General features: G+C 40.3%; 1 protein-coding gene across 4 annotated transcripts; it reads right to left on the reverse strand.

The window, feature by feature from the left end:
• Positions 1 to 1,229: 1,229 nt before the first annotated feature.
• On the reverse strand, positions 1,230 to 26,940 carry UBE2J1 (ubiquitin conjugating enzyme E2 J1). Of its 4 annotated transcripts, none has more exons than XM_070223555.1 (9): positions 26,674 to 26,836; positions 21,015 to 21,098; positions 18,018 to 18,091; positions 16,947 to 17,078; positions 14,653 to 14,737; positions 14,262 to 14,367; positions 12,024 to 12,153; positions 9,964 to 10,083; positions 1,230 to 4,558 (listed from the first exon to the last, which is right to left on the reverse strand). In XM_070223555.1, exons 3-9 carry the CDS (start codon positions 18,075 to 18,077, stop codon positions 4,280 to 4,282), a joined length of 912 nt encoding a protein of 303 aa, XP_070079656.1. In that variant the 5' UTR covers positions 18,078 to 18,091; positions 21,015 to 21,098; positions 26,674 to 26,836; the 3' UTR covers positions 1,230 to 4,279. The 4 variants fall into 4 exon arrangements, with proteins under 4 accessions (XP_070079656.1, XP_070079658.1, XP_023506562.2 ...); XM_070223557.1 differs by lacking the exon at positions 26,674 to 26,836 and adding an exon at positions 23,154 to 23,313; XM_023650794.2 differs by lacking the exon at positions 21,015 to 21,098 and having other exon boundaries at positions 26,674 to 26,940.
• Positions 26,941 to 27,146: the final 206 nt, after the last annotated feature.

A 27,146-nucleotide genomic window follows, 5' to 3' on the forward strand; every position in this document is an offset into this window, starting at 1 on the left:
ATTTTTATTGTCAAATAATATTCCATTGTATAGATATAACACATTTTGTTTATCCATTCATCAGTTGATGGGCATTTGAGTTTCCTGTTTGGACTATAATGCTGCTATGAAGGTTCGCATACAAGTTTGTGTGAACATGTTTTCATTTCTCTTGGATATACACCTAGAAGTGGAATTGCTGGGTCATATGGGAACTCTGTTTAACTTTTTGAGGAACTGCCAAACAGTTTTTCAAAGTGGCTGCACCATTTTACATTCCCACCAACAAAGGACGAGGGTTCCAATTTTTCCATGTTCTCACCAACACATTTTCTATGCTAGCCATCATAGTGGGTGTGAAGTGGTATCTCACTGTGGTTTTGACATGCATTTCCCTAATGATTAATGTAGAGTACCTTTTTGTGTGTTTATTGGCCATGTGTGTATCTTCTTTGTACAAATGTTTATTCAAATCCTTTGTCATTTTTAAATCAAACTATTATAAAAATTCTTTAGATATTCTGGATACAAGTCCCCAATGAGACATATAATCTGCAAATATTTTCTCCCATTCTGTGTTGTATTTTCACTTTCTGAATGGTGAAACAGAAAAGATTTTTTTATTTTGATGAAATATAATTTACCTACTTTTTCTTTGATTGCTTGTGCTTTTGATCTCATATCTAAGAAATTACTGCCTCACCAATTAGGCAACAAATCACAAAGATTTTCTGTGCTGTCTTCTAATGGTTTTATAGTTTTTGTTCTCTTAAAGTTTTAGATCCATTTTGAGTTAATTTTTGTACGTGGTGTGAGGCAGTGGATGTATAACCTTAACATTTGTTCATTTCTCTCAGGACAGAGAATTGGCCCCAGTGGCTCAAGCTCAGAACTGTGGGAAGGTCCAGTAGCATTCGCTGAGGTCAGATTAGGCCAGAGAGCTAGATGGGACTCTGGTCTGGCACAGCCTTGTGTCATACATTAAGCGTTTGGGTCTATCTTAAAAGCAATGGGAGAGACGGGATCAGATCTGTGCATGGGAGAAGACTGGCTGCAGGGTGAGGAATGGGGCAAGACTGGAGACCTGTTAAGAGGTTACTGCACTAATTCAGAGGAGATGATGGCTCATTTGGGTAGTGGCCATGAGCATGAAAAGAAGGGGAAAGATGTGAGAGAATATTCAAGGAGGCAGAAAGGACAGGAGATAAGACCAGATGACATAAAGAATACAACCTTTGGTCAAAACAAGGTATGAATAAAGTCACTGGTTTTATTGAGCAGCTCAAACAAGTTCTGAAGGCAGCTTGTTAAAGAGGTGTTCCAAACAGCTTTTGAGCAAGGTACAGCCTCCCACAAAGGCTTTACTACTACCCATGTTAATGTATACATTATTCTTCGTTAAAAGTCATGTTCACTAAATGCATTCACCTTTCATATACTTACTTGCAAGCAATAAAACAGTATAGGCTTTTCAGTACTTCAGCCTAGGTTTCTGCTCAAATTAAGTCGAAATGTGTGAGGTTTGCTTGTTTACTGATTCGGGTCTATACAAACGGGGGGTTTCAAGATACCAGAAAGTTTATTCAGAGCCAAAAATAACAAAAAAGTTTCTTATTCTCCTGAAATAGGAAATTTTATATTTCCACTGTCAAAATAATAAAGTTTTTAGAGGTTTTTTTAAAAAATTAGTTGAGAATTTTGATGAAATTCATTTATTTCAGTAGAATAAAACAATAAGCAGCATGAAAATGTAAAGTGCTACATAAAAGCCCCACAACACATAAAATTTGAAAAGTTTCATTGGCTTAATTACAGGTGAAACAGTCATTATACATTTTTTCAAGCATGCTATTTTAACGACCTTGATATGTAGTCAAGTGCTATGTTGGTCAAAGAAAGAGCCATGCGTGCCCCAAATCCAAGGATTGGGAGAAGGAGTCCTAAGCCCTCACCCACCAAACATTCAGTTTTGCCCTTATCCTATAATTAGGGGTTACACTGGGGCTTTAAAAATAATAGTTTTCTGAAGAGGTCCTTCAGATGGCCTTTGAGTAAGAATGGCCCGAGTAACACTGGCCCCAAAGATCAATTTTGCTCATTAACTCCACAATGGATGTCAGATCGACAACTTGAAGAATTTTAGGTAGCATACGGGAGCTGAAAGGGAAGGAGCAAAAAATGTGCCACTTTCAGATACACGTAGCAGGTGCAAAAAAAAAGCCAACACAAACAAGAAGGTGGCCTGTCAGCTGACGGGTGAGGGAAGAGATGCAAATCAGAGAGAGAAGGATCTGCACAGTGCAAATCTTCTCGGCTTCATCAATTTTAAAGTAGAGGTCCACCCCATGGAACAGGCAACAAGATCACAGAGGTGCAGAGGCTGGCTCCAGTCTGACTGAGAGGAAATGGCGGGAGGACCATTCGAGCACACGATTCATCTCAGCACAGGCTGAGAGCACGGGGTTTCCTTCTTCTTGGGAGAACAGGACCTGGCCTTCCCGGTGGGTCAGTGACCTCTCACTAGGAGACCACTGACCACTGAACCAGTACTTCTAATATCTTGTGTTCCAAATCAAGACTTCAGAAAATATTTTCTCATGGCAATAAAGTTATCAAATGGTAACCTATAATTTTCCTGACATATGAGGTCTTCATAAAGCCCTTGGGTTTTTTAGACTTTATCAAGCTATAGCTATAACAGAAACAATCTATAAACACTTTTAAAACACTAATTTATTAAAGTTTAAGACAACTATTATTATATAATAGTATATAATATGTTCTTATTTTAGATGCAGATATAAAGGAAAACTGGCTATCAGATGAACGCAGAAATTGTGCCTGATGGTTAATGGAATCAAAGTCCCATAGTAGGAGTAAAAATTAAATTTGCCTTTAAAATAATTTCACAAATTTTCTATCTTGCCTATAACTTCAGTTAGTTAAAAGAAATAAAAGGACTTTATGAATACCATCCCCCAAAGTATTCAATAGACATTACGGACTAACTTTTGTGGACTCGTCTAGGATCTAAACACCATTTACAACATTGAGTTGTAAAACAAATTAACTTACAAGTGCACTTGTAGAGAATAACCTGTTTGAAAGCTAGGGAGGGACTGCCTGTATTTAAAAATTAAATCTTCATTAACAATACTCTCAAGAGTGCCCTCAATGCTGTTACTGAACATGCTAAAGGCAATGTTGTTCTATGATTCTATGTTCTCATCAGGCATTAGGATGATAAAATTATCTACTTGAGTCTGTGGAGCTAGCTAGCACTAAGTTATATATTGATTTTGCACTGAAAATTATTTCTTGGGCTTTGATTAGGTGGACAATTCTAAGTAAAGACTTTTCTAATTTCTATCACTGTTATTTGGGCCCTGAGCTTTTCTATTAAAATGGTACATGAAATATTTCAACATTATGCATATTCCTGGAATAATTAAATTTATAATGATTACAAAGGTAGGCATATAACACATCTTAAAAGATATACAATTCAAAGCAAAGCAAATATTCAAATCTTAAGATCCTCCCACTTAACTTCTGGATGAAAATCAAGGGATTTTCTGGCTTGGACCCTTCCTCAAAACAAAGATCTACAGAGGATTGTTTTCTTTCCTTTTTAAATCTTGTGTGCATACTGAAGAGAAGGGGATAACAGCATATCAAAGTGGTTACAAAGCATTATTCCCTCTTCAAGTAACATCAACAACACAGATGTCATCTCATTTTCTCACAAACGTTTGACTGAAATAGTTATTTTCACTGAAGAATGTTTAGGACACAAAGTAAGTCACAGAATGGGCATTCCCAGTATGGTTCTTATGAACAATATTTTAAGTAAGCTATTTGAGGGGTTTTACTTTCCCTTTTCAACTCTTATCCCTATATCATTCTACATAAGTAGAAACAGAATACTCAATGAATGGTATTGAGTAACTATTAATACATAATGGAACTTAAAACACCATTTTTTATCCAAAAACATCAAAGGGTTATACAGAAAAGTATCACAAATTTACATAAAAAGAAGCTGAGGCATGAGAAACAACGATGTCATTTCCCTGTAAAGCAGGTCACATAGGGAGACGAGGGGCTTCCACTCCCAGTCCCTTAAACTAAGCAGGACAGTCCGAATGTCTAGCTAGATTTATACTGAATTTCTTAAGGATCAAAAAAGGAATGAGGGGTAAATACAAAATAAACTTGTTGTAAACAATTCTTAGATTATACCCAATGCAGAATGTTTAATGAAGCAGTTGAGTCACAGCTCTTAAGACACAAAACAACATTATAACTCAAAGTCAAAAATGTACTCATTGGCCAGATATATTCGTCGGAATATAAGAGCTGCCAAGGCCAAAGTCAAGACGACAATCAGTACCGCGGATCCGCCATGACCAGTGTGGTTGTCTCTCAGCTGCGGGCCCTGGACCACGTCTGGTGAAGCAGACGACCTCCTCTGACTCTGCTGCTGGGCCCGGCGCTGGCGAGGACTCATGGAGGTATTCTTAGCTACAGGCGGGGCAGGCTGCTGAAGCGACGCTGCCGAGGGGGTCGGGACTCCATACTAGGAAATTGTAAGAAGTTGTGCTTGTAATTGGCAAAGAAAACTTGTATATACACCTGTCATCTATTCAAGAGTACAGAGTCTCAGAGTACTAAATACAACCAAGAGCAAAACTACTAAGAAGTATCCGAATGCTGAGACTAGCAACTCACCCTCGTGAATAAGCCAGCAACACAACTTACTCTGAGTACTCACCAGGTGGAGGAGGAATTTACCAGCAACAAATACGACAAGGACCGAGTTGACCCAGATTCTCCATAGACGCCTTTCTACTCTCCCTCAGCTGCAACTCCAGCAGTATCTGCTAGGCATCTGGGCACCTCCCTTCTTTCAGGAGAGCCAAGAAGGGAAGCAATTTGGTTTCTACTTTCTGCTTGAAAATTTGCCATGCTAAATGGCAAAAAAAAGCAACTCTTAACTGTGTGCCCTTCATGAAACAGATTTTTTCCAGTATTATCTTACTACATCAACATGCTTTCACCAATAATCATAGAACATAGGAAATAATTTCAAACCGTATGTTCTTCACAGCAATACTGTTGAAAGAATTAGAAGTGGTTTTCAAATCAGGCTTATTCTTTCTCACAATTCCTGTCAGCTGAATTGAACACAAGTCTAGAAGAACCTTTTCCCGTGTGTTTGAACTGTGTTACTTTATGCATATAAAGTATGAACTGTGTTACTTTCTGTGGTCAAGAGTTCCCTGGGTGTGTGCCGAGAAAAATCTGAAGGCAGTTGTGGGAGGCTCGATGCATCATCCTCTCCTCTGGCACACTAGTTGCCGCACAAAGCACTAGATGTTGACTGCTTTCTATCCTTTCAACGACTGCTTGGTCAAAGTATAACCACAATGTGGTACCAAGTGATTCAAAGTCTTAAACATGGTTATAGATAAGAAAAGCTCTATAAAATAGGAATTCTACTTTATTCATAAAGATACCTTAACTCTACCCCTAATAATCCAATGACCTTAATTCTTTTACTGAAAACAACTTTATACTGATTAAATTAGTGCCAATACACATTCTTTCAAATAAAAAATAAGAATGCATGTTTTATTCCGAAAAACTTTAAAAACTGAGTAAATATAAAACATCTAAAATACTTTCCATTAGAGAAAATTGTAATATTTAGAAGAAAAAAAAGAATCAAATAATGTAATTTAAATACTTTTTTTAAAAGGCAAGAGGATGGGCTTTGTGCTGGCAACAGCCATAACCATTAGGGAAAAAACTGCTGATCTAAGTTACCTGAAGAAGAAATTACAGGCCAATCTTCCTCTTTTTGTTCCCCCTCCCCAAAGCCCCAGCGCATAGCCGTATATCCTAGTTGTAAGTCCTTCCAGTTCTGTGTGGGACGCCGCCACAGCATGGCTTGAAGAGTGGTGTGTAGCTCCACGTCCAGGATTCAGACCTGGGAACCCCAGGCCACCGAAGTGGGGCGTGCAAATGCAAAACACTATGCCACCGGGCCAGACTCAGACATTACATTTTAAATTTGACGTTCACCTCAAGATGCTTAAATAATCTGAATTTCTTAAAACTATCTTTTGGAAGCACTCAAATGTAGTGACCTATAACACAGAGCTAAGAAAGGAGCTCTGACTTTGAAAAGTTACAAGTCAAAGTCAGGGCTGATACTGAATGAGAGTTGCATGAACTTGGACTTCCATTCTCCAGGACTCCCAAGAGCAGTGTGCTCATCCAAGAGAGCAGATACGCAAAGCCACAGCACTTTATGGGGTCTTACAGGGGCGCAGGAGTCACTCGTGACTTAATACTCATTGAGTTGAACTGAGTCATGGCAGCCAACACAGCAACATTCCATTCGAAATCTCCCATTCCTTCAATTGCTCAGCCAAGAGGATGAAAGTGTCTGAGAAAGCAAATGCACTCAAGGCTTCGAGGGAAAAGGGTTCTAAAGGAAAATAAAAAACACGATGGTGCTACCAATCCAGAAACTAACACAAGAGATTGACTCAGCTTCAAGCTTTTATTTTATACATGTTATCTTTTTCCATTAGTCTGAGGGCAGAACACTATCCTGCCCACATACCTGACCAAAACCAGAAGCCTTCCCATTACTAGGCTGGCTTTGCCACTTTGTAGATGTGTAACCCCAAGCAAATTATTTAACATAAGACTCAGCTCCCTCATCTGTATAACGAGGATACTATCCAACTCAGTACTGTGAGGATTAAACAGGATAATGAAATAAAATGCTTAGGATACACAATTGCTTATTAAATGTTAGCTATTATTAATATTGTTATTAATATATTCCTTTGGAGGCACTAAATTTAGGTTAAAAAAAAGTCATGACTTTACTTAGGACAGCTTTTCAGACCTTTATTAGTATAATTAATATACTTAGAACAACAATCCCTTAAAATGTTGGCTTTAGATAATACATTAGTCATGCATTTAATGGAAATATTTTTATAGATATACTGCTTAATCTAGGTTCCTATATTTCAGATGCCTTTGGATGATACATTACTGACTAAAACCTAGTGCTACAATATTATAAAATGCTAAAATTTTTCCTAATTTAAAACAATCACATCAAGGGAAAACTGTACCGACCCCAAGGTTACGGGCCCCGGGAACCTAGATTATCTGGAGTTGAGGGACGGACTGGACTCAGTTTCGGAAGTTCCTATTGAACTGCCAGATGGAGAACTGTCGGCTTCCGCATTTTCAAAATACGGTAAGCTTTGTGGCAGGACTTCCAAATCTTTGCTGTTTGCCTAAACTTGTTCAAACACACATATCACAGCATGAAAACAAGTCATAACAGCTTCCATTTCCTTAATTAAAATGAAGTGACCATGTCTGGGAAGGTAGAAGTATGTGATGTTTGCACTTAATTAAATTCAACTTAAATATTGGAAAAAAATCACAGATAAGTCCCTTGTATACATATAAATTTTTCTATAATAACCTAGAATAACCAGCATCTGTGAGGGAGTTTTGCGTTTGCTTTTTAATACAAAACGGAATGGCTTATTCAGAAGCTCAACCCCTGAGAAGCGGGGGAAAAAATCCGACAGACTGAAAGAACACAAAACTACCATCAGTATTTTCCCCATTTCTACACAGCTAAAAAATCTGCAACAGATGGCCTGATGTTATCTGCTGTATTTAGACTTTGGGCAATCTCTCGCCCCCTCAAAGCTAAAAAAACATAGCTTATCTGGGATTTGATGTACAACATCTCAGCAAATTTACATTACACTTGCAGGTAAGGCAGCCATCTCTAGCCAAAACCAAGTCTCAGTGACTTCCACAGTGATAAAATTGTATAATCACACTCTGAGATAATCTGTACATAAATGTAATAAAAAGCTTAACTTGCAGTTGTAGACAACTTACTACATGTCAGTGTTTTAACCAGAACTACTATCAATTAGTTACCCATATCTATGAAAGAATTCTAAGTTTTATGGAGCTGGCCCCGTGACCAAGTGGTTAAGTTCACACACTCCGCTGCAGGCAGCCCAGTGTTTCGTTGGTTCGAATCCTGGGTGCAGACATGGCACTGCTCATCAAACCACACTGAGGCAGCGTCCCACATGCCACAACGAGAAGGACCCACAATGAAGAATATACAACTATGTACGGGGGGCTTTGGGAGAAAAAGGAAAAAATAAAATCTTTAAAAAAAAAATTCTAAGTTTTATGTACTTTAAAATCAAAGGACTATTTTGAAATACTACTGTACTAATAACAATATTGTTTGTGCAATCTAATTTACTCAAACGTCTTGATTTCTTTACCTGTATTCCCAGTATTTTTTAAAAGTACTAATCCTAAGATCATTTCGTCAATCAACAAACATGTACTGACCACCTACTGTATACAAGGCATCATGCCAGGCACTGGGGATCCAGTGCAGTAGAGAGAGAGCCCTGATCCTCAAGGAACTTACATTCTGGGACGTGAGATAGACAATAAATAATTAATTGTAAAGTAAATTACAACTGGCATAAGTGTAACTGGAATATGTAACAGGGTGACTTGAGATAGATTTAAAATAGACTAAAGACAGATTTAAATACATCACAAATTTTAGGAGATTGTCCTTACAGCTGGAAAAAAAGAGTACCAGCTCCTCTCTATATAGGATGGCACCATTTCTAAAAAGAAAAAAGCTATTTAAGAAATAAAAAACAAAGTTCTGAAGGCGAAAAGCTAACACATATACGGACTAAAATGAATTCATATATTCCTCTGCAATGCATAAACTTACACATAAAATGACTTACCTCTCAGCACGCCCTTTCTTCTTGCCCTCCGTCTCCAGCCCTCCCAGTGCTCCCTCCAGAGCACCCTCTCCCCTGCTGTCTCCAACTCACTTCTCTCTGCCCATCTCGCTCTCTGAACAGGACAGAGCCACTCAAGACCATTCAGTCCCACTTTACAGTAAGTTATTCCTGAGTAAGGGGCAGATATGTAGTTTCCTATTTCAACTTTCCTGACCCTTTAAAATCTCTTATAAACTGGAGAGGGGGGAAAAATGCGGCCACTCAACCAAACAATCTGTTACCAAAAAGACCCCAAAAGACGGTTCATCTTTTTTACATAAAAAGGAAAGTCAATGTTTTTCCCCATAATCCTAATTATTTAGCAACAATCCAGTCACATTTTCTCTCTGGTGACCTAGGGTCTCTCTGACGACCTAGGCCCACCAATACTTTGACAACAGATCAGGGCACAACCAGCAACATCCATAGCATCATTTATTTTTTATTCAATAATTATTTATCGGACAATTACTATGGGTAAGGCAGTGCTGTCCAACAGAACTTTTTATGATGATGGTAATGTTCTATATCTATGCTGTCCAATATGGTAGCCACTATGCACATGTGGCTATGGATCATTTGTGCAACTGAGGAACTGAAATTTTAATTTAATTTAATTCTGAATAATTTAAATATAAACTTAGATAGCCACATGTGGCCAGTGGCTACTATACTGGACAAAGCCAGTCGAAGGCAAATCTTTAGCTCGAGGCCTTTATTAAATCAGTGCCTTCATGTAGCTTAACAAAACTGCCAGAGACACAGTTGTCTACTTAGAAAGTGGCTTATTTATGTACATTTTGTTATATTCAGAGTGTAGCACTATATAGAAACTAACTTTTCAAAGAAATCATAGAATTCTAGAAGGATGATGGGACCTAAAAATTATTAGTCCAGCCCCAATTAACAGAAAAGAAGGTCCAGAACATATAAATCACTTGCTTAAGATAACATAATTCATTAGTGGGAGAGCTACGCTAGAATCTAACTGTTAGGGAGAACCAAAATATTCAGATACCTCATCTAGGGATCTCCTCCTCCTATTGTAAATAAAGATAATGATATAGATACACACATACGTAAAAGACAAGAGCCATACCGATGAACTAGCCGTAGCACCCTGGAATGTTGTAGGTATATCATCTTGTAAATCATTTAGTGAAAAAGAGTGGTTTAAGTCTGACTCAGCAATAGACTTTCCGGATGAATTGACTTCTGCCTATAAAAAAGATACAGCCAAGAGCAGTATTACAAGAGGAAATGTACAGAATAACCCACAACCTACTAAATTCCCTCCCTTGGATTTACATTAATTGCTACCTTAATATAAACTATCAATCAGTTAACTACGGGGCACTCACATGTACAACACTCTGAAGTATTATAGGAAGAAGCACAGACAGCCCCTGTTCTCAAGGAGATGTTACTTGGTGAGGGACGAAACTAACACTCATGGTTCATAATCCACAGTTCCAAAAAGCTCTAAAAACTAAGTTCTTGTAATTTTCAGGCAAACTTTGACATGAGAGGCTATTAGCAGTCTTTATCCCATATTAGCATAAATATTCCCAGGTTTGTAAGGAAATAGTAATGGGTTTGATTATCGGGTGCTGCCCCAGATCCCACTACAGGTGTTAACATATGGTATATGTTTGATAGTTTCTAAAATCTGAAATTCTGATGTACAAAACACACCTGGCCCTGATATTTTCAGACAAGCAATTTTAAGTAAAATAGGAATCCTTAGAAGGAAGAGAATAACCAACATTTATTAAGCACCTCCTCTTTCAGGCACCACAATGAAATAAAGGAAAAATTTCTCCTAAGAACTGGACCTGGAAAGACAGACAGGATGTACAGAAGTGGAGAAGAAAAAGGAGGTAGTATATTGCTTAATGCAGGTGGAGCTAATTAAATCCAGAAGCAATTAGATGAAAAAAAGGATATAAGCGAGATGAACCAAAATATTAACAGCAGTTATTTCTTGGGGATGGGATTATGCATGACTGTTATTTTCTTATCGTTTATCTATATTTTCTATAATCATAGCTAAAATTTATTGAGCACCAGTGACAGTTCTACAGTCATGCACTGCATAACAATGTTTAGGTCAATGATGCACCACATATTTGACAGAGGTCCCAAAAGATTAGTACCATACAGCCTAGCTGTGTAATAGGTGATATGATCTAGGTTTGTGTAAGCACTGTACGGGAGGGAGAAATTTTCCTCTACCCTTTTAGGTTCTTCTGGCTGATCTAAGAATTAAATTGACATGAGACAGATTAACAGGAGAAAAACAAACAAAAGTTTAATAACATGTATACATGACAGAAACCCAGGAAAACCAAGTAACTCACCACAATGGCTGAAGCCCTCACCTTAAATACCATCTCAGCTAAAGACAAAAGATGTTGAAGGTGGAGAGAGTCAGGGACGTCAAAGGGAAGGAAGGCAATTCACAGGTAGTGAAAAGGAGCAAACGTTTGGAAAACAAGTGTTTGTTTGGCCACACAGAACCAGAAGACACAGAGGGGAGCCCAGCAAACAGGCAAAAGCACTAGGTTCCCGCCTGTCTCCCACCTCGTTCATGTAAGGCTGAGGTGATAGCTTGCTTCCCAAGACAACTTCTTTCATCTGAATTCTTTTAGGCACTTAAGGGGGAGCCAACAAGAAAAACTTTCTGAGTCTTTTGTTTCTTAAAAATAATCAGCCTAAAATAACCTTCATGTTAGAGAGACACAGTTTGGGGTGGCAAATTTCGCTCCCCTTCAGTATACTCTATGATGTCTGCACGATGACAAAAACACCTAAGGACGTGTTTCTCAGAATGTGTCCCCATCGTCCAGTGACACACGACTGCACCATTATTATTTACAGATTAGAAGGCGGCACAAAGTAAAGTTAAGTAACATGTTTGACATCCTACTACCAATGACAGCAGAGCTGGGGTTTGAACCCCAGCATGTACACCAGAGTCTAAGCTTTTAACTACCACCTTTTACTGCCTTTGTGAATGTATATTATCAGTTTTACAATAAAAAAAATTATTTCTAAAAACTTCATTGCAATAGAACCATATTGCTTTACTTTCTATGCAGAATTTGAAAGTAAACAAAAGAGCTCCATAACTAGAATTTATTTAGGAATTTAGAGTACCTTAAAACTGATTTGTCTAGCCAGTTCCTTGGCTTCTTGGTCAGCCTGGCTTGAATCACTTCCAGATTTTAAAGGCAACAGGACATCCTTCATGGCAGAACCACATCCCTCACAACAGAAATCTTGTGATCTGGTAGGAAATAATTTTTTTTGATGGGTATAAATCAAATACTTGAATGTTAATCCAATTTACTCAAATACTGAATGATTAAATTTAAAAGACAAGAACACTGGATAATTCCATATTACATTCATCTACATGTAAATTAGACTATGCTAGCAATAATTATAGTTCTGAGACAAATACACAAGTTAGATTGGTATAAAAAAATCTATGTCAATTATATCTCAATTAAAAAAATCTAAAATTAAAAATAAAATCCAAGGCTTAGATTCCATTTTTTCCCAACATACTATCTAAAGAAAAATAAGTTTTAGATTAATACAACAAAATATATAAACTGTCTAAATACACATCCTCAAAATCACACTAACAACCATATGTTAAACTTGTGAAAAAAGTCCACTATAAAGCTTGAATTGTCTTTAGCAGAAACATATATAAAACAGTAAAGAAGCCAATTAAAAATAGAATTTACACATATTTCCAGGAAAAAAACTCACAAATCCTATTCATCTACATAGCAGTACATTTGAAAGATGGAGAACTCATGGAAAATCCAAAGACTCTGAAATTTATCACTCATATTAAGCAGATACTCAAGATAATCTGTTAACTAGTCTTTCCTACAATTTATTTTTCTATGTTTTCATATTCTCCTTTGTATTCCAGATATAGCCAAAAGTGCTCTGAAGCTCACAAGAGTGCTGAGGATTTGTATGACTGGAAGTAAATATGTATAATACGTAGAAATATATAGTTACATTGCTGAACTTCCTTTTAAAAAATTGTTTTATTGCTCCTCTAGTTCAACATGATAAAAGCCTTAGGTCTTGAAGAACATGTTATTTAAATTATTAAATAATTTCCTGTAAACAAAATACATGTAAAAGAAGCATTCATTTAGCATTTATTGATGAAAATTTTGTTTCACTAGAAGCAGCACTACTGTCTAGATCCTCTTGAGAATCAGCTGTATCCAAATTATTTGCCTTAAAATGTGTCCACTTTTAACTGAGAAGTCAGATGAAACTTAAAGGAGAATGTTTATTTTGAATATATCAGTCTATCCCCAAGGGTGGTATGCTCCCACAGTTGAATGCAAAATCATGTTTAAAAAGCCTCTATTATAGACTGAGCATCTAGAATAAATAGATATACTGAGAAGTCTAGAACAAAAAAACCAAGTTCTTTTCTTTTTTATCACCTTGTACATGAAATGGATATAAGTATCAAGATAGAAAATCATAAAAAAACAAATGCTATACATTCACAGTACATGTTATAATCGCTGAATAGGAGCCACAAGTAAGGTATTTCCCTAGAACCTGGGAAAGAGGTTTAAAAAGAAACGCTGATGATGAGACCAGGGAGTCTACCAAATCTTCCAGACACCAAAATCTATTCGATTTAACAAACATCTGTGAAGGGCCGATTCTAGGCTGTGTAAGGTAAGATATACTATCATTTAATTAACATAATATGTCTGAAGGGTGGTAGACAGCAGAGTCCAGAAGAGGAAAATGATCAAAATCAAGAATTAGTCTTAGCACCACTCAAAGGAGAGGAAACTCTGAATCTAAAGACTAATCTGGGTTATATAGACAGAATGTCCCTGGAAAAAACTGAGAAGGCAATACCACTGGGAAACCTCACCTTGATAAAGAAAATCTTTGCTTTATTCACTATCATTTATTGAACACTTGCTATGAGCCAGATGCGAAGATGTGTAAAGTGGATTCCCTCCCCACCATCAAGGAATTTTTAATCTTGTAGAAAGCTACACATAAACATATAAATAACTGCTCTGGTTCTTTTCCATCTGCAATACTCCCCAAGTGGAGACAAATGACCAGTACCATGTTCTAGGAGAAGATATCTCCCATTGTAGGATGATTATTATCAACTACTTTCTAAAACAAGATAGCATGAAATCAATTCCTTAGACTCTGGTCACCCCTGGATAAACTGGTACAACTGAATTTCTAAAATAGCAAAACTAAGAGTAGACCCTGCAGCCAAGGTAACTTACAAAGTAAGAGACAGAGCCTATCTCCTAATAGCCATTAGCCAGAATAGTATTTGGATCTTAATGAAGAATGAAACGCAAAACTTACTTTTTGGCAAGTGCTCTTCTTTCCTCAGGTGTGTAATCTAGAGAACCTATGGCTCCCTCTCCTTTTGTTGGCATAAACCCAATGATGGCTAATAATGCTGTTCTTACTGAAATAAAAAGTAAACACCAATTTAACTTGCTTCGTAAAAGGAACTGAGTTTACCCCAGAAAGAGAAGAAAAAGACTCATAAGCTCTCACTGAACAGGTACAGGAAGGAGAGCTGTATTAAAATGATAGCAAAAATCTAGACAAGGAAAAGCATCTTTATTATTTATTCAATAATATCAAATTATTTGTCCTAAACAGCTTCAATCTCAAGAGTGTATTATAATATATAGTTATGAATTGACTAAAGTTATATAAGATTTATTCACTTTAAATTAATACTCACTACTCCACGAAGGCTGCCAAGTTTCAGGATGATGTCCTGAGATGCTCAAACAGATTTTCTTGCCTACTTCAAATCGTCCATTAGCCTTAGGAATAAATAAGGCATTTAAAAAATTATATATGTGTGTGTTTAATGTTTTATACTTTATAAGTATAAATCCATTTTATATGTAAATAATTTTTAAAGATAACTTTAAAAGAATGTAATCTTTAAGGGCACACAGATTTTTGTTCTCTTATAGACACTCCACAAATATTCGTTGGATTCTGAACAAATAATAAAAGCTGTTTTTAGAAGCTGTAGCAGCTTTCTGAAACTGAGTTGCACAACTGAAATCTAAATAATTTACACATAAAGAGGTCCTGACGTCCTCCTCTGTGCCTAGTGCGGCGCCAGGCTCTATGAAGGATCTACAAGAGAAGACAGGTAGAGGTTGGGATAAAACCTCAGGACTTAGTACCACCCAACTAGATATTGGTGAGGAAGGCTCTGAGGGGAGTGATTTTCAGGAGGATGATACAATTTCATAAGACAGGAGCACAGAAGAGGAAGATCAGAGAGAATGATTTCATTTCTGGACTTGGATCTACTGTCTTGGTAGAAGAGCTATTGATGATGTCCAGCAGGCAGGCAGAAATACAGACACGCTGACATCTGAAGAAAACATTTTTGGTACCTGACTTCACAGAGGTGATCGTTGAAGCCATCTCACAGAAATAAGAGAAAACAGTTGAAGTCTGAACTTGTAGCATATCCATACTTAGGAGAAGAAGAGGCATGAAGTTAGAACATAAGCTCCACATGGGCAGAGAATTTGACTTATTCTCTGATGCACAGAGTGCATGACGAGTGTTTAATAAATATTTGTTGAATGAAGGTTAGAGAAGACTTTTCAAAAGAGAGGAAGTGAACCAGAAAGAGCAAATATTGAAAATCAGAAGGGCAGGGCTGATTCTCGGCCAGCGTGCTAAATATGACCAGACCATTCGCTAACTACTGAAATATTTCTGTATATGTCAGTGAACAGCTCTGCCCCAAACACCTCCACCAGGTTCCCCAGGCACCAGCCCCTGTCCCTAGACCACGTGGCTCTCCCCATGATCTAGCAACTAAAGTGACTCAACATAGTAGGGCCCCTCCAGGATCCTGCTCCGGCCCTACTGCCAATACTAACAATTCTTAGCATCACCTAATATTTGTTAAGCAGCTTCTATATGCCAGGAAATTTATAGTATGACTATATTTACACTACAAAACGCTTTTGACAAATGAGAAAACTGAATTTTAAAGAGCTTATGTAAACTGCCGATGGTATAATGGAAAAAGCACTGGTCAGAATCCAGGTCTATCAGCTCTAAAACTAATGCTCTTTCCACTACACCAAATATAGGTAAAAGCAGCACTAATTTGGTATTTATTGATGAACATCTTTTGTGTCACCATTTGCAACACAATGTGTGCCATGGAACAGAATGAAGACTGAGAAGAAGCAGTAGGATTTCTCAACCTCGTTTCTGAGGTTGGTGGAGTAAGCTCGTTTCAACAGGGTGCTGGATGTGGAAACCAGATGGCACCAGGCTAACCCAGTGGACGGAGGCCTCGAAGGTTATCAAAGAGAAAACAGCACAATAGCTTCAAGTGGTAGCAGAGATACAGAAAGGTTTTACGTCTGCTTTTTTCAAGAAGAGGGGATAATTAAACACATATCAATTAAACGAAATGAGGGAAGGAAAGCTTAACAATTAAGAGAGGAATTCACTGATGGAACAAAGTCTCAGGAAAGATAAAAGAAAATTAGATCAATAGTTTTCCTTCACATGGGGATAAAATATGCGAAGATGGAAATCCTAAGATATAAATAGTAATAACACAGCTAACATTTATTGAGGACTCTGTGTCAGCTCTTATTCTAAGAGCTACACATATAAATGAGGGAACTGAAGACCAGAGTGTAAGAAAGGGGAGAAACTGAGGGACAGGATGTGATTAAGAGGTACAGTAACATTAACTACCCTTTACTAGTACTCACCATGTGCCAGACACTGTGCCTAGCACTCTGCATACATTAATTCATTGAAGCCTAACAACCACACCATGGCAATTATGCATTCTATTATCATCGGTAATTCCTAGGAATTATTTTTGGGGGGAAAAATTGTGGTACCAAGGCCTGGTCCCCAAAGGCAAAATTATAATAATGTCCCACTTTATTTCTTAATGAAAATGAATATGCTGAATATACTTTGCAGCCACCATGAAGAGTTAGACCACAAGCATCCAAAAGCCAATCCTACCGTCAGGAGAATGATGCTTGGTGGTTTCATGGGGTACTCTGGCGGCAGCACTATTCGTCCATGATAAACTCCTCCATCAAAATCAGAATCTGGGGGTCCTCTAACTGTGAAGTGCCATTCAAAAAGGTTATCCTGAACAAAAATAATAACAAGCAAGGAATCAATGACAGTAAAAAGTTTGATCGTTTTTACCAATGAGTATTAGAAATATTCCAGGGTGAGAAAAATTAATATTTTACATTATTGCTAGAATAGCTTCTCAAGTATAAAATGCACAAAATTTCCCAAGTGTAAAGTTACAAATAAAAGCTATTTAATCTAGCTTTCATGTCCCATAAGAGCTAAAATCTTTTTTAAACAAATGCATTTAAAAATGTCTGAGCATTGCTATATATTCATAAATAAGATTATAGATGTAATTAAGCTGGAAATTAATCCTTGAATACAAGTAAGTGATAATTATTATATAACCAAATAATTACTGTATCTTTGGATTATTTTAACAAACTTTTAAAAATTACCCCTCATAGATGCCTAAGAGCTTATTTATAAGTGGTCAATAATATTAATATATATGCTATCACCATTATCTTACAATTACCAAGTACTTTAGAGTTTACATTTGCAAAATGCTCGCACACACATTATTACATTTTAGTCTCACTATTATCTTGGAAGCCAGACTGAGCACATTTAAATACCCTCCTTTTACAGATGAGAAGACTGAAGAGAGGTGGAGATGTTTGTGCCAAAAGGCCAGACTAGCCAAAAAGGGCTAGGTCTTCCAAACTGCAGAGTCTGGGGTTCTTCCCACTTCTCCTCCCTCCCTCACACTCATGACCTAAAACCAATTTGGCATCTGAGACCCCTTTTATAGAGACTGGTAATCTGCTTCTTGTAAAATACCTGATTCCGAATGGTTAATAAAATAGGAAACATAGGGAGTAAAACATATCAATAAACCACATCAAACACGTCTGTTATGACTCAAAGCAATGAAAAACAATTTTAAGCAATTTAAAATACGAAAGTATTAAAATTCACACATGGAAGATGGAGGTAGAAACTAACCTCCAAAGGCTGCGCGTGGTAATGATCTGTTGGATCTTTCAATTCTGCCGCTTCTTTCATCAAACGTTTAACAGCTAAAAGAAAATTCACAAGATAGACGCATTTAAAATACACTTTTCCAAGTGATTAGCACAGATTTAGAAACCCAATGAAGAAGTTGCTCCTTCGACAAAAAATGTGTAGAGGACTAATTCAACCGAGTATACAGTACGGGTTTAATTATGAGCTAACAGTAATAATGGGAGGAAGGGGGAAGGAAATGACAGTTAGGCATTAGAAGAATTACACATTAATTCAAATATATAGGCAAGTCTCATAAAGACACTATTTTTATTTAATAAGTACTTATATATACTTCCTATGTGGTAGCACTCCAACATTAACTCATGTAATCCTCAAAACAAACAACGCTATGACGTAGGTACTATTTTTACCCCATTTTCCAGGCAAAGAAACTGAGACATGGAGAGATTACATAATTATCCAAGATCACACAGCTAGTAAATGACAGAGCTGGGATTCTAACACAGGCAGTCCAAGTCTACCTTGTTCAAACACCTATGTTAACAAAACGTGCCCTCTGGAATTCATGCTCATAAACGTAAACCCCCCTATATCCTCAACCTCTTGGGACTTTCCATCCACTAGCTCGCATTAATTTAACGGACTGTCCCCAGAGGTCACTGCATCTCCATGGCCCTAATTGAATTCCTTTTTGAAATGATTCTTCAGCTTAATTAAAACCTTCAATCCACGGATCCCACAACTTTCTTTACCCCATCTATACATATATTCACTTCCCTCTTTATCCACACTCTTGGCTCTCAGGAGTTCCTCTTCACACTCTCCTAATAAAATTCAACTCCAACTGATCCAATCCAACCATCTTCTCATTTGGTGTCTATACCCAAACAGCTGAGCATTACTGAAGTGGGAGTAAAAAAGTCACAGAAGCAAGCACATTGATGCCCTTACAGAGCTGTTATCAACAACCTCCACTGGGACATAATGCCACCCAATGTTCCTACATTTTTCTAGTAAGCCCACCAGCCCACTCTCTCCAACTAGCACCCCAAGACTATTTGACACCTATTTACTCGCTTCTCATCTCTTTTCTCTTCCACCTCTTTCAGTTAATGGCACAGCCTTTTATTCCCCTGATAAATGGCTGTCAGCAGCCTATCACAATATACAACCCTATCTGTATCTGTACCCTCCTTCTTTCCTTATTGGCTCTCAAAGGCAATCCTTCCATCCCAGCCCCTCTCACCTCAAGCTTTAGGTCCTAAAAAAATGTCAGAATACTGGCATGGGAGAGCAAAGCCAGAGAAAAGACAGGTAGCCCCAGGATGCCGAAACTCTGCTTGAAAACCAACTGACATAGTTTGATACATGCTATAAAAGAGGTACGCACTAGGTGGACACCTAACCTGAGAGCAGACAGACAAGGGGTCAGGCACTGACATCTTAGAGAAGAACAGTAGGAATTCCGAAGGTGGATATGAATAGGGAGAGGAAACAATAAAAGTAAAATGAGTGGAGGCACAGGTTGGAATGTTATGGGGAGAGAGGTTAACTGAGAAGCAACTCCCACATCTATACAACCAAATGGTTCTGTATGTATCAGGACCTTCGCATAAAATTTCACTTAAACAAGGGTTCTTAAGCTGAAAAAAGTTAAGTCACTATCCTACTCCATCATTATTAATATTCTTTTCCATCTCCTACCCTGAACTAGGCCCCTGTTGGCAGAGACTTTGTTCACTTGACCGTCAAAAATTTATTGAGCTCAGGGCTGGCCCAGTGGTGTAGTGGTTAAGTTCATGGGCTCGGCTTTGGTGGCCTGGGGTTCGCATGTTCAGATCCCGGGTACAGACCTAGCACCGCTTGTCAAGCCACGCTGTGGTGGCATCCCACATAAAACAGAGGAGGACTGGCAGACATAGCTCAGTGACAATCTTCCTCAAGCAAAAAGAAGAAGATTGGCACAGATATTAGCTCAGGGCCAATCTTCCTCACACACAAAAAATTTATTGAGGTCATACTAGATGCTATAGCTACAACCAAAATAAAATCTAGTTTCAGTTATCAAGGAACTTATAGTCTTGGGGTGGGGGGTCAAGAATTGAACAAGGCCTAGTGTCTAGAACTTGTGTGGAGAGTGTCTCAATATGTACATGTTTCTAACCCAGCATACGCCATGTTCCTCAGCTCACACTGCTGCTGCTGCCCCACCCCACCTCACCATCTAGACTGGCTCCCACTAGACCTTTAAGTAACTTCCTCAGGGAGGTCTCCCTGATGCTGTCCCTTGTCCATCTCCAGAGGAGTGACTCTAGATTCCCATCTGGACAGATAAAAATTCCTGAGGAGTCCCGGGAGGACAGTGGAAACCAGAAACGCTCTCCAAGTTATTCTAATAGTCAGTCAGGTTTGGAAGCCACTGCCCTAGAGCCCAGGTGGAGTCCCCATGCTATAAGCCCTCGCAGCACTCTATATTTTATTTTTATAAAGTTCATCTCATTTGTAACTACTTAATACCTATCTTTCCTGCTAAACAATCAACTTCACTGCAGTCTCCTCAGGGCTTAGCACAAAGTAAGCACAAATATTAGTTGAATTGAATTTTACTATCTTCCCCCAAGAAATCTCTTTCCAAGGATCTGATTAAAAGCAATGTTTTTCAAACTTATTTGACAATAAGATAAAAGTCTTTGTTCAAAGAAAAGCTTAATGAGAACCTCAATATGTACAACAGATAACAGAGCATTTTGGTTGAAGAGGCCAGCCTGGAAGGGCCTTCAGGCTATTTCCCCCTTTCCACCTATTCTACCTAGTAAGGGGCCCATGGAACAAGGATTGAAAACCCGATTTAAAGCCACATAAAAATATCATTCTTTTAGGGAGCGGGCCAGGTGGTACAGCAGTTAAGTTCACACATTCCACTTTGGCGGCCCAGGGTTCACCAGTTCTGATCCCGGGTGCGAACCCACACACCGCTTGTCAGGCCATGCTGTGGTAGGTGTCCCACATATAAAGTAGAGGAAGATGGGCACGGATGTTAGCTCAGGGCCAGTCTTCCTCAAAAAAAAAAAAAAAAAAAAACTGGTATGAAGTTCATTAGCTTAACTGCTGTCAGCAAAGATGCCAAAGAGATTGTTTTTCCTTCATTCCACATCAGCTGCCTGACCAGTGATGAAGCTTAAGAGGTCAGATTTTATGTCATTCCATACCCTTATCACATTTTCTCTCCCTTTTCCCCATTGAGCTCAGTCCAATAGGAAAGAAGAAAATAAACACCCAATAGTACCTGGATATTATGAGAGATGTATAAAAGCGTCAGAATTGCTATAAGAATGTATTTAAAGGAACAATCATTGGTTCAACAACTAAACATGTTGATTTCATTAGTTCATAGGCCACAGAGGCACATACTACGTGAGAGCTAAAGCACGGAGCCAAACAGAAAGGGAGATCAGTTAGTGTTTTCATAATCTATTTTTTCTTTTTTCTTTTTTTTTTTTTTAAGATTGGCACCTAACAACTGTGGCCAATCTTTTTTTTTTTCTGCTTTATCTCCCCAAACCCCCCCGGTACATAGTTGTACACCTTAGTTGCAGGTCCTTCTAGCTGTGGCACATGGGATGCCGCCTCAACGTGCCCTGACGAGCGGTGCCATGTCCGCGCCCAGGATCCAAACCCTGGGCCGCTGCAGCGGAGCGCGCAAACTTAACCACTCGGCCACCGGGCCGGCCCCTATTTTTTTCTGAAATAAGATCTATTATGAACACCTTAGTGAAAAAGAATGTGGACTCTGAATTAGAGCTGCATTAAATTTCTGGCTCTGACGTTTTGTAGCTCTAAATCTCTGAACAAGTCACTTCATCTTATTCTGCCTTAATGTTTACACTCGTCAAATGAGAGTCAATACTTTCTTCACATAATCCTCCGTTCCCTTTCACCCCTCCCTGCTCCCCACGTCACAAGTTAGGAAGGTCAGAAATGGGCTGGCTATAAGGCCCTCTCAATGACTCTCCCTCGTTCAAAACCAGGCCTTGAGCTTCCGTAGCTGGCCTCATAGCATGGCTCTCTGGCTCCCACGGAGAAATATCACTGCTACAGAATAGTCAAGTTTCAAAGTACTGCCTAGCAACTCGGGCTAGAACACAGTCCACCACTCCTGATTCTCCATCTCTTGCATCTCATGGTTAGAGAAAAAACTTTTTCCAATCAGCTCCTCTCTTATCTCTTTGCAAGGTTATTCAAGGGAACTCTCCTACCATGGTGAGATAAATGTGCCAGGGAAGGGAATGGGAGTGAGGAGCACCTACCTGCCTGTTTTTGTTCTTCCCTTTTATGGAGGCCTCAAGATCACTCTGGATGCAAGCTCTAAGCGCCATGGGCCTAGGCACTAGCATTCTTCACAAGCCCAGGCTAGCTCACTGGGCTGACATTGGGGTTTAGAGACAAAGCTCCAACTAAAGAGATCTTTTACAGGTTACTCTCTCTCACACATCTATTTCTCCTGGAAAGCAAGTATCTTGATATCATCAATCTCCAAAGCATGGGTAAAATGCAGGAGGCAGGTATATTGAGGATGTGAACCCAATGTCATGTTCCCCAACTGCCTCTTCCTAATCCCATGGTGAAGGCACTTGAGCAAATGTTTCAGGATTAATGTGTCTGCCCAGTAAGACTCTGTAAAAGTATTCATTCAACAAACATTTAAAGAATGTCTGAGTGATGGAGAGAAACGAATGACCAACACCAGAAACTAACATAATGTTATATGTCAATTATATCACAATTAAAAAAAAAAAAAGAATGACCAAGACCTGCTTCTTGCCTTCAAAAAGTTCAGTGAGGGGCTGGCCTGGTGGCGTAAGTGTTAATTTCACACACTCCGCTTCAGCAGCCCAGGGTTTGCAGGTTTGGATCCTGGGCACAGACGTACACACTGCTCATCAAGCCATGCTGTGGCAGTGTCCCACATACAAAATAGAGGAAGACTGCCACGGATGTTAGCTCAGGGACAATCTTCCTTACACACACGCACAAAAAATGTTCACAGTGAGAAAGACATAAAAACAATCACAACACAAACACTGATCTAGTATGCATAAATTTAGGGACTACCTTTGTCTGCCTAGGAGAGCTGGACAAGGCTGAACTTTAAGCTTGAAGAATTAATAGGAATTTCAGATGCATTTAAAGCAGAGGTTCCAACAGGGACCAAGGCATACAGGTGAGAAGAGTTGCTCCATCTGGAGAGTCATTTGGGCAAAATGAATAGATGCTGAAAATACAAAATGAATAGATGCTGAAAATGCAAAGGTAGGAGATGAGGCTGGTGAGGAGGGCAAAGATCAAATCATGAGCAGCCCTGCAGGCCAAGCTGAACAGTTGACTTGGAACTTCATCCACAGCTATCAGGAAGCCACTGAACATTTTTCAATTTGAGGAGTGAGCTAATCATTTTGTTTTGTTTTGTTTTACTTGATCTGATGACAACAGTGACTGATTAGATAGATGTGTCTGTGTGTACTAGTGCCCATGCACAAATGCCTGAGCGTGCGTGTGTGTTTGTTTCAGGGTAGGAGATGGAGTAGAGGAGTAGACCAAGAGATCAAAGATGACTCCTGGGGCTGGCCCCGTGGCCTAGTGGTTAAGTTTGCTCGTTCTGCCTCGGTGGCCCAGGGTTTCACTGGTTTGGATCCTGGGCACAGACATGGCACCACTTGACAGGCCACGTTGAGGCGGTGTCCCACGTGCCACAACTAGAAGGACCCACAACAAAAAATACAACTATGTACTGGGGGGTTTTGGGGAGAAAAAGCAGAAAAAAAAAAAAAGACTGGCAAAAGTTGTTAGCTCAAGTGCCAATCTTTTAAAAAAAAAAAAAAGATGACTCCCATGGGTGCCTAGTTGCTGTTAATGCCTGGGATAAGAAATATTAGGGTGGGGTGCAAGTTTAGGGGAGGAGAGAAAACTGATGAGTTTGGTTTTTATACCTTGTAGAGATTTTTTTCGGTCTGTGGGAAATCTGGGTAAAGATGTTAAATGACCAGTAAGTTCTATGTATCTACAGCCTAGGAGAAGGGTCTGAATTGGACATTAAAGCTTGAGAATGACTGGCAGAAGCTGCAGTTGACACCACGGGCATGGATAGGGTAACTCCTAGGTTTCTGGTCTCTTACACACCAATCACCTGCTGAACACGCCCACAGGCCTCCTGTGAGGACAGCTGCCACAGGAAGTTCTTTACATGTAGGTCTCCCTACTTTGTACTATGAGACCATCCTGCCTTGGCCAAAGCAGACCCCAAAAAGAGACCAGGGAGCTTGATCCAGAGGCAACTACTGCTAGCTAGTCAGAGGCGTATGAAGTGGCCCCACCCAGAGCTCTGCCCACAACCACAAGTCCAATCCAGAAAAATCACAAGGAAGTAAGTTTTCCTATCTTACTGAATGAACAAATTTAATATCCACATGCTAGCAAACTGGCCCTTACCCAGTTGTCTGTGTTGTCTTAACTATCCTATCCATCCACATCAGACAGAAAAAGATATCTCCAACATTGTGCAGGGTTTTTAATCACTCCCTTTCACATATGCATTACTCTAAAAATATCACGAGACTGAGAATAAAACAAAGGAAGAAAGCATTTTCACTATGCCTCCTAGCATTTCTACTAAGTCCCATATCTCATCTAATTCACCTTCTCCATGAACTCCAAATGATCCACACAACCAAAAAAAGGTTAAAAAATTATCTTTTTAGAACAGCAACACCACCTTTGAGCAAACGAAACAACAAAAAAAGGAAGCAATTTATTACACAGCTAGAAGCATGTCGTCCAAAGCTCAGCCAACTGACAATAAGTCACATACTTTGGAAATGCACAAAATTCCAGAGAATTTTAAACACTTATCATAATCTCAGGTACGATAACCTATCAAAACTGAGCAATGTCCTCTGATAACAATCTCTTGGGACTCACCGGTTCTCCATTCCAAATTGCATTATTACTCATATTTCCATTACTTCTTTGGATATTCCACTAAGTACCTCAGCGATCCTAAGGAACTCGGTACCATGTGACCAAGGAGTCACTATACGATTTTACCCACATAGTCTTCCTTTTTTTTTTTTTGCTTTTTCTCCCCAAACCCCCCAGTACATAGTTGTATTATTTTAGTTGTGGATCCTTCTAGTTGTGACACGTGGGACGCTGCCTCAACATGGCCTGATGAGCAGTGCCACGTCGGTGACCAGGATCAGAACAGGCGAAACCCTGGGCCGCGGAAGTGGAGCGAGCGAACTTAACCACTCAGCCACGGGGCCAGCCCCCACATAGTTTTCTTTATACCTATGACAATGTAAATAATTTAATCATTCTACCATCTAACCTTAAAATTAAGCTTGTCTTGCCTTCCTTCTCTTTGATCTTCCTTTTCTTTTTCCTGGAGTTCTTAAGAGATGGGCTTGAGGGGGGGATCAGGAACCCACTGCAATTGAACTGTATAAATATATTTCTTGGAGGGTTCATAGCCTTCACCAGATCTTTACAGGAGTCCATGGCCCCCAAATAGTATGACTCGTTCGACACACTTGGTCACCTAAGAAATTTCTTCGCTGGACAGCACTCAAGTTAACAAAGCTCTGTTCAGTCAATATCCTCAGGGTTTTCTGGAGTCTTTGCATATTCTTCCATATTAAAAAAGTCAAAGATTCACAATGTCAACTCTTTCCATAAGGATGACAATCTTACTCATTCCTCCTGAGAAGCTGCTTTTTTTGAAGGAAAAAATAAGCAGCAGCAAGATTTGGTCAAACCACCCCTAACATCCTTAGAGCTGAACTGTGGAGTTTCTCCCTCCTGACAAATTTCTCAAGGTACACCTGGAACTAATACCATGTATAGAAGCCAGCGATTCATTTCAAGCCTGTCTTAATATAAGAGAGCCGGCGACTCTCCTCGCATCTTTCTAATGCACCAGTAAGAATGTGAGGCCAGGATGGTTTGGGCTGCTTCTGGGAATGAAGCAGGGGCAGTAAACACAGGAAAAGAAGCCTCTATGAGTGAATATAGACATACACCGTATTACTCAGTACGGCAAACATCATGGTTAGCTCTAAAGTGCACGGCTCAACTAACTAGTTTTCTTAGCTCTTTGGTTAATTGGTTTAGTACAGAATATTTCCTTTATGTCTGTAATTCTATTCGCCCTAAATGCTGCAAATAGATATTTAAACAACCAAATCCTCAAATGCGAGTGGACCAAACAGCTAATGACAGTCCGGCGGCAGCGCCGGAGGAGGGGTAACCGGAGCGCAGGCACGGCAGGAGGCTGCAGCCATCGCCCCTGGACAGCACCGGTCCAGCTGTTCCCGGGGCGGAGTTTACGACCCAGGCCTACGCGCCGAGGACGGGCACAGGGAGAGGCCGGGGGCCGCGGGGCTGCCCAGCGCCCAGGACTGGCCGCCCGTGCCCCGCGGCCTGCGCCAACCCGGCAGGCGGCGGCCTCGCGTAGAGCGCGACACCCGGAACGGAGCCGCGAGGAGCGGCGGACGCGGGGCACCACAGCGTTCAGGGCCCCCGGCCCCCCGGCCCCCCGGTCCGCCCGCCGGCGCCGCCCCGCCTCCAGCCCGCTCACCCGGACTCTTCAGGTTGTAGCGGGTCTCCATGGCCGCTCTCCGCGCCGCCTGGCCCAGTAGCCTCCGCCGACGCCGCCCAGCGGGCCCGAGTGCGGGCGGGGGCAGAGGGGCCGGCGAGGCGCGCGCTCCGTGCTGGCGCCGCCTCCGCGCTGCTCCCCCGCCTCCCTGAGGGCCGGGCGGAGGGCGGGCGCCGGCGCGGGCCGGGGCGGAGCTGCAGCGGCCGCGGGGCTGAGGGGCCGCCTCCTAGCCTGGCCGCAGGCTCGGCCGCGTCAGCTGCTGTCGCCCGGGGTTTGTGAAGTTGCCCTGACGTGGCAGTCGCTTCGTGGCGGGCCGCCGGTCATCCCGCGGCCGCCGCTGGCCCGCGCAGCCCGCGCCGGGATCTGCTAGGGCGGCCGCCCTGCCCCGCCCCCGGGCCCAGCGGGGTCCCAGCGGGGTCCCAGCGCTCGCGGCCCGGGCCGAGGCCCGGCGTGGC

This window comes from Equus caballus, chromosome 10, assembly GCF_041296265.1.
Source record: "Equus caballus isolate H_3958 breed thoroughbred chromosome 10, TB-T2T, whole genome shotgun sequence".
Classification (NCBI taxonomy): domain Eukaryota; kingdom Metazoa; phylum Chordata; class Mammalia; order Perissodactyla; family Equidae; genus Equus; species Equus caballus.

Bases quoted from the DNA above. Each gene is read 5' to 3' on its own strand.
- UBE2J1 (XM_023650794.2), bottom strand. From the start codon at position 26,704: ATGGAGACCCGCTACAACCTGAAGAGTCCGG. The intron at 14,738-16,946 runs GTAGGATTGGCT...TTTATTCCTAAG, and splicing joins CAAGCATCATTCTCCTGACG to GCTAATGGACGATTTGAAGT. The intron at 4,559-9,963 runs GTATGGCTCTTG...ACAATTTCCTAG, and splicing joins GTGCTACGGCTAGTTCATCG to TATGGAGTCCCGACCCCCTC.